At 46.3% G+C, this 6,419-nt stretch overlaps 1 protein-coding gene across 1 annotated transcript; it reads right to left on the bottom strand.

The window, feature by feature from the left end:
• Positions 1 to 1,361: 1,361 nt before the first annotated feature.
• LOC136521489 (65-kDa microtubule-associated protein 1-like) lies at positions 1,362 to 5,786 on the bottom strand. The gene is made up of 10 exons (XM_066515239.1): positions 5,617 to 5,786; positions 4,786 to 4,846; positions 4,484 to 4,687; positions 3,818 to 4,075; positions 3,494 to 3,709; positions 3,251 to 3,406; positions 2,847 to 3,158; positions 2,629 to 2,716; positions 2,314 to 2,462; positions 1,362 to 1,963 (listed from the first exon to the last, which is right to left on the bottom strand). The coding sequence occupies exons 2-10, from the start codon at positions 4,828 to 4,830 to the stop codon at positions 1,610 to 1,612; spliced, it is 1,782 nt and encodes a 593-aa protein (XP_066371336.1). The 5' UTR covers positions 4,831 to 4,846; positions 5,617 to 5,786; the 3' UTR covers positions 1,362 to 1,609.
• Positions 5,787 to 6,419: the final 633 nt, after the last annotated feature.

The following is a 6,419-nucleotide window of genomic DNA, read 5'->3' as shown; positions in this document are numbered from 1 at the left end:
GGAGCCTGCGCCAACTCTCCCTCCGTTGCGACGATGAAGTCTAGGTCCCCGAAGCGCACGTGCGCGCCCGGGACCCAGCTGACGCCGTGACTGGCCATCCGAGACCTGAAGTGGACGTCAAGACGCGCAAAAGGCCCCTACCTAGCGCGCCAACTATCGGTGTTTTGAGTTACCACTGACGAGTAAATTTGTATATAAAAGGGTGCTGAGAGCTTGGTTGCTACTCTTATGTGTACCTGGATCTAAATGGTTCAGGGATGAATAGAATCGGTCCTCGATGGGTCCATTCCCTCCATGGGACGCCTTGCTTTCCCTTTTATAGGCCAAGGGAAAAGCATGGGTTATAACGGAGGAAAATAGAAGAATGAGAGAGGGAAGAAGTCATTCAGGATCGTCAGGTCCTTCTTCTCCTTCATGCGGGTCTCGTCAACCCGATAGATGTCAACAGGGGCAGCTCCACGTCGCGGCCCTGTCCGTCACTGGCGCCACGCGCAGGCGTCGTCTACCGGTCATAGCGTTCCATTCCATCGCAGCGGACGTCGTGGTGAGCTGACGCGCCTGTCAACGTTCGTACGGGGGTTAGGCAGAACAGCACAGGTACGACCGACGCTGTTTCTGATGTGAATCCTTAGGTGTGGCCCGTCGTGACCATGGGTAACATTGGGGCGTGCCTGTCTCTTCTTTGGTGTTAGAGTTTTTACCCAGGCCCATACGCTTGGACCTAGAGTGGTTGGTGGTTGTATGGGTCTCCGTCGGGCGAGACGGAGCCCGCGACCTTGGGGTCGGACGAGGTGGAGCCCGCCCCAGAGGTCGAGCGAGGCGGAGCACGAACCCAAGGGTCGGGCGAGGCAGAGCCCGCGGCCTTGGGGTCGGACGAGGTGGAGCCCGCCCCCAGAGGTCGGGCGAGGCAGAGCGCAAACCCAAGGGTCGGGCGAGACGGAGCCCACAGCCTTAGGGTCGGGTGAGGCGGAGCATGGACCCAAGGGTCGGACAAGCCAAAGCCCATGGCCTCGAGACGAGATCGGACAAGACGATGCCCCCCCCCCCCCCCCCCCCCCCCACCCCCCCAACCCCCAACCCCCAAGATCAGGCGAGCTATAGTCACATTCTTAACTGCTAGAATAAATCAATATTGATGGTCATTAGCTCCTCTTTAGGTATCCTAATATTGACCCCCGACACCTTCAGAGTTAAAGATCACAGGTAGCAAGACTTCAAATATTACAAGTATAGCAGCTTTGTGGAAGCAATCATTTGAGCGTACCTACAGAAATGAAATGTGCAATCCAGTTTCGAGAGAATATTGGGAGTAAGCTACGCTCACAGGGGTGCAAAAATCAACGACGGGCACACCAAAAACGTTACAACAGCTTATACGTCCAGCACATTGATTAATGACAATACATCTCAGTAAGACTATACTACACCGTCTGACAAGTCGAAACGGCAAGGCCGAGTGGAACTAAAAACAAGAATTACACAAGTGCCAAAGCAGCTGAAGGATGGGCATCATAATTACTCTACTAAGGCATTACAATATATTACCACAAAACAATAGAACATCAGAAAAAGAGTCGATTATATCTAATATACGATGCTAGGTTAAAGATCATGGTGTGCTCGGAACCGGATCGGTGACAGAAACTTGGGAGGCCGTGTCTTCTTTGGCTGTTGCTGCCACACCAACAGGTGCAGCTGCAGCTGCAGCTGCATTGTTCCCAGGAGATGCTGTCTTCGCCGTGTCTTTCTTGCTATCCTTCCCTCCAGACCTGCCATGGCCACCACCGTTCTGTTGGCCACTGATTGAGAGCCTTCTGTTTGGAGGAGTGCCGTTTGAGACGCTGCCGTTCAACTTTGGGCCAATGGCCTTCTTCGAACTGGCAGGCCGATTTGGACTAACTCGTGATCCGAATGGCCCTTCATGATCAGTGTTCAGTTGCTGCTCAATGTAGCGCTTTTGTTCCTGAGATGTCCGGACACCATAGACAAAAAGGAGTGCTGAATCAGTTCATGTTCCCCAAAAGAAGGGGCGAAAATCACATACTTCAAATTGAAACAATCAGAGCATTCTCTGTCAGCATTTCCACAGCAATAATTAGATGTAACACCACCATCCAAAATGAAATTGAATTCAAAGAATAGCAAAATGCCAAATGAAATGCAAAAATGGAAAATGCAGTTATATAGTACCAAATATCAGTAACAGAAAAAAATGACCAGACTCCAGCATAGGTCCAAACGGAACTTAATGGACAATAAATGAATTGGAATTCAGGTGATAATAGCTTCTAGTAAAGAGCATAGCACACTAACCCGCATTCTTTTCTTCTCTTCTTCCCTTTCCTGCCTGAGCATAACATACTCATCCAACATAGCTAGAAGAGGTACACCATCATACATAAAGGACAGACCACGGTTCTCCTCCCATGCCCTGGTCTTTGCCACCAGAGTTTCAACAAGTGCTAGGATAAAAGAAGACATTTTACATCAGCAATCAATGGAACATAAAGCATATCTATCAGATCAAGATACAAGTCCATTCTCCATTGTACATAAAAGAAAATTTTAAGGCACAAACTTCTTTGCAGCTAAAGTAAAGGGCATTCATGTTATAATTTGAACTGATACCTGGAATCTTGTTAACAAGAATACGAGCTTTTTCTGCACGCTTCAGATTCAGGTGGGCACCTCGGCTAGAGTTATACCTGTTGTCATCCTGCAGAAGGTATTTTAATTTTGGGGTTAAAAGCTACTCCACAGCCAGCACAGCTTCGGTATTATCGCAAAAATGATCACAGGATACATGCAGCAGTAATTTTGACTTGTCGAACCAATTATTGCCATACCCGGTTATAATCTTCAAGCCAGCTCTCTTCTTCACACGCAGACATCCATCTTTCTACTTTGTCAAGGATATCTTTTCTACTCAATGCTTCTTCCTTTGCTTTTGCTATCTGGGCATCCATATCTGCAATTAGTTCTGATGGTTCTATGTTACCTGCCTCAATCAGCGCCAATATTTTCTCATGAGCAGCAGCTGTGTCTATTACTATATGAGCACCAGCGTAGATATCTTCCAGCTCAGTTTGCTTCTTGAAAGCTATTTCTTTCATCTTGCTGTATTTCAGCTGGTCTAACCTTTGAACCTCAACCTCAGCCTGAATAAATGGAGAAGTAAATGTCAAGCAGGCCAAAGGAATAGTTCATATGAGGTGATGGCACCAAAAAAAAAAAAAAAACTAAGACCCACTTGTTCAATTAAATCTAGAGCAAGAGATCCAGGTGCTGTGACTTCATCCACAGATGCTGATCTGTTGCATGTAACATGATCAAACATGCGCCTTTCTTCCTTGGGGGCATCCATGAGATCCCAAAGATCATAGAGCTGACCAGCAAGTTCTTGAAGCTGTGAATGTAAGGAAGCCAATGGTGAGATCGTGCACGTAAGCAGAGAGTGCAATTCACATTTACACACTCAGAGATGTGCTTTCACCTTGCTTAGACGCAACTTCTTATCTTCATTAAGTGTAGCTACCGTCTTGTCAAGTTTTGACAATGTATCATTACTAATGCTCTTACAGTTGTCACCAACAGAATCATCTAAACTGGGATGAACTTCAGTCACTGTGCTGAGAAAATCCATCCCCAAGACGGTACAAAGATCATGTACCATGCTTACATACTCAAGAACCTTCTCCAACCTATTCCTCTGCAAAACAAATTATTTTCATGAATAAGAAACCAATACCAAAGCAATGGCCAAGTATGAAGCGCCATAACATCATAACCAATAAAAAGCCAAAGGATAGAAAAGTACCTTCTCTTTCTCAAGCTCCTGGAGCTGAGACCGAAAATCTTCAAGCCTCTCAAGTGTCAAATCATCCTCATTGACTTGAGGTGTTGTCACCTGCTCGCCCACCTCTATGGTGCCAGCAATTTCACCACATATTTGATCAATTTGTGATTGTACATTAACAAACTCTCTTTTTCTTTCATTTTTCTGTTTAGTCAACTGCTCAAGTGTTGGCGCTATAGCAGCTAGCTGTTGCTTGATTGTTCCTGTTGTCTTCTCAGGCTGCATGGATTGAATATTCTCAATTGTATGCCCAGCAGTAAAGCAAATAGATTCAAATCTAAACACTTGGAGTAAGGCTTCATATGACTTCTGAGCTAGAACATTAAATCTGCTGCACAAGGCATTCAGTGGCAAAGAATGTAATGCAGCTAGTTTCATAAGTAGACACCAAATGCCAAAAAGAAGCATACAATGTGATGACAAAATCTATAAGTAAAATAGGGCTATATAAGAAGGCAGCTAGCTCCACTAAGTAGGTATAACATGCCATGAATAACACACTAAATCATGCATAGAGATATACTGGTATTCGTTGACTGCTCTTGCAAAGCATGCTTTTGGGGTCAGAGTTACGGAAGACAGAAATGAAGCTATGAATTCTCCTAGCATGGGCATATAATCACTTACGGTTCTTGCAATAGCTTTTTCTCCAAGAGCAGAAAGAAGCCTAGCAAGTTCTATCTTTGAGTCATCCAGCGCCTGGATCAGGAGATCCCTAGAGTTAGTTGCTTGGTCAACTTTCCTCTTGTAAACATCAAGGCATTCCTGATCCAGCTGATAAAGGACCTTGTCACGGTCCTCCTCACTCTCGCCAACTTCATCCCATATCAACTACAGTAGAAGTAGAAGCAAGCCATCATCAGCCACACTGTATCAAGCAAGAAAGCGTAGAATTGCTGCTATTTGTGGACAACAAAACGCGAACATACCTGCAATTTTTGCAGCAAGGATCCACATGTAATGTCACCGGCCATCACTGACCAGAGCAACCTGTAAGGAAAAAACATTACTTCTGAAAATTATAGCTTACCAGTTAGTACTACTAGAACAGAAAATGCATTTCCAAACTTGATGATTCCAAGCTTTTATCAAACAAAAGTGACGCAATAATCATGTTGGTCTAAAGTAGGCATTAAATCCGCCACGTATAGCGAGCAAGACAATGAGAGTGGCATTCATGCTCCCTATGCCTAACTAGCTCATCCCCAAATTAGCAGCACAAGTACAATCAAACACGGTTAATGACCCTACTGACACTAAACACACAGATAATGATCCCACCAACACTAAAATCCCCAATCATTGGCAGTATTAAATAATGACCTAAAGTTTAGGGGGGTTACGCATCTAGGATTTCAGCTAAACTCCAGCAAACAACTCTAGTAAAACCCCCCAAAATCCCACACAAAAACCCATGTGAACTCGCAAAACTGAAGTGTTTGACCACATTTGACCAAGCAAGAGAGCGCCAAAAAGGACGCGATCTGAGCATGTCGCTATCACCTTTCCTTTACCGGATCAAATCCTTACGCCAGAACCCAATCAGAAGCAGATCCCCCAGTCAGGCATCAAACCCACCTCCTAATGCCCAACAAAACCGCCTAAAACCCACACCATCCGGAGCCGTGCCACCGCATTAGTGCCCAGGCAGCCAGATCCCATCCTCCAGCGACGCCCCCCGACCCCCACCTCCGCCACCACCACGAATTCTGCTACGGGAAACACAGAGAGAGAGAGAGGAAGCAGCCGGACGCTCTTACCAGATCACGCGGAGAAGACTAAGGAACCCGCGGAGCGGTGAATGCAGCAGGCGCGCTGCGCGGTTCAGCGCTCCACTCCACGGGACTCAATGCCGGAGGAGCTCGCCGGTCGCCGGCCGCCACCGCTGAGAGCTCTGAGCTGGAACTGGACTGGAGTGGAGGCAGTAGTACTGCTGCTGCTGCTGCCGCCGCCACACCAAGGGGCAACCGAATTAATTGGGGGCGTTGAGGGGCTGGTGCGCGCGCGGCGGGGCCGCTGGATGCGACTGGTCGGGTGATCGGACGGCCTCGGTCGGCCCAAGGATTTACCACGGGTGTCGGTGAAAAAAGGTACTAGTACGGTGATTAGAATATATATACGCGGGGACCACGTAGGCTTGGCTTTTTCTTTTTTGAGTGGGTATAGTATTTTTCTTTTCCAATAATATTTAGTTGGAATAGTATGCTTTAGCCAAATTTAACCCAACGAATGGGCCTCAATTTTGGACGTTAAATTTTTTTTGGTTCTAGTTTGCTGCTGCCTTCGGGAACTGTTTAGTTACAGTTTGTGGTGAGGCGTTGACCGGTCAAATCTGTCTCCTTCCTACCTGCGTTTGCTGTCCTGCGGTGTTTTAATGCGATTGTAAATTTAACAATTGGGTTTCAAAGGTTAGAGCTTGGAATTTCATAGCGCCATAGCTGCCAAAGTACCATTGTCAAGATTTAAAATTGATAACGTATATATTTATATCAGAATTTTGATCCACAGGGATTCATATTTTGAAGCACTTTCATATCAATTTCTTGGCTATGCGCATTATACA

Source organism: Miscanthus floridulus, chromosome 18 (assembly GCF_019320115.1).
Source record: "Miscanthus floridulus cultivar M001 chromosome 18, ASM1932011v1, whole genome shotgun sequence".
NCBI classification, from domain to species: domain Eukaryota; kingdom Viridiplantae; phylum Streptophyta; class Magnoliopsida; order Poales; family Poaceae; genus Miscanthus; species Miscanthus floridulus.
The sequence above is the reverse complement of the archived record's forward strand: the minus strand, read 5'-3'. Positions and strand labels throughout refer to the sequence as shown.

Bases quoted from the DNA above. Each gene is read 5' to 3' on its own strand.
- LOC136521489 (XM_066515239.1), bottom strand. From the start codon at position 4,830: ATGGCCGGTGACATTACATGTGGATCCTTGCTGCAAAAATTGCAG. The intron at 4,688-4,785 runs GTATGTTCGCGT...CTTCTACTGTAG, and splicing joins CCTTGCTGCAAAAATTGCAG to TTGATATGGGATGAAGTTGG. The intron at 3,407-3,493 runs GTGAAAGCACAT...TTACATTCACAG, and splicing joins AGAAGTTGCGTCTAAGCAAG to CTTCAAGAACTTGCTGGTCA.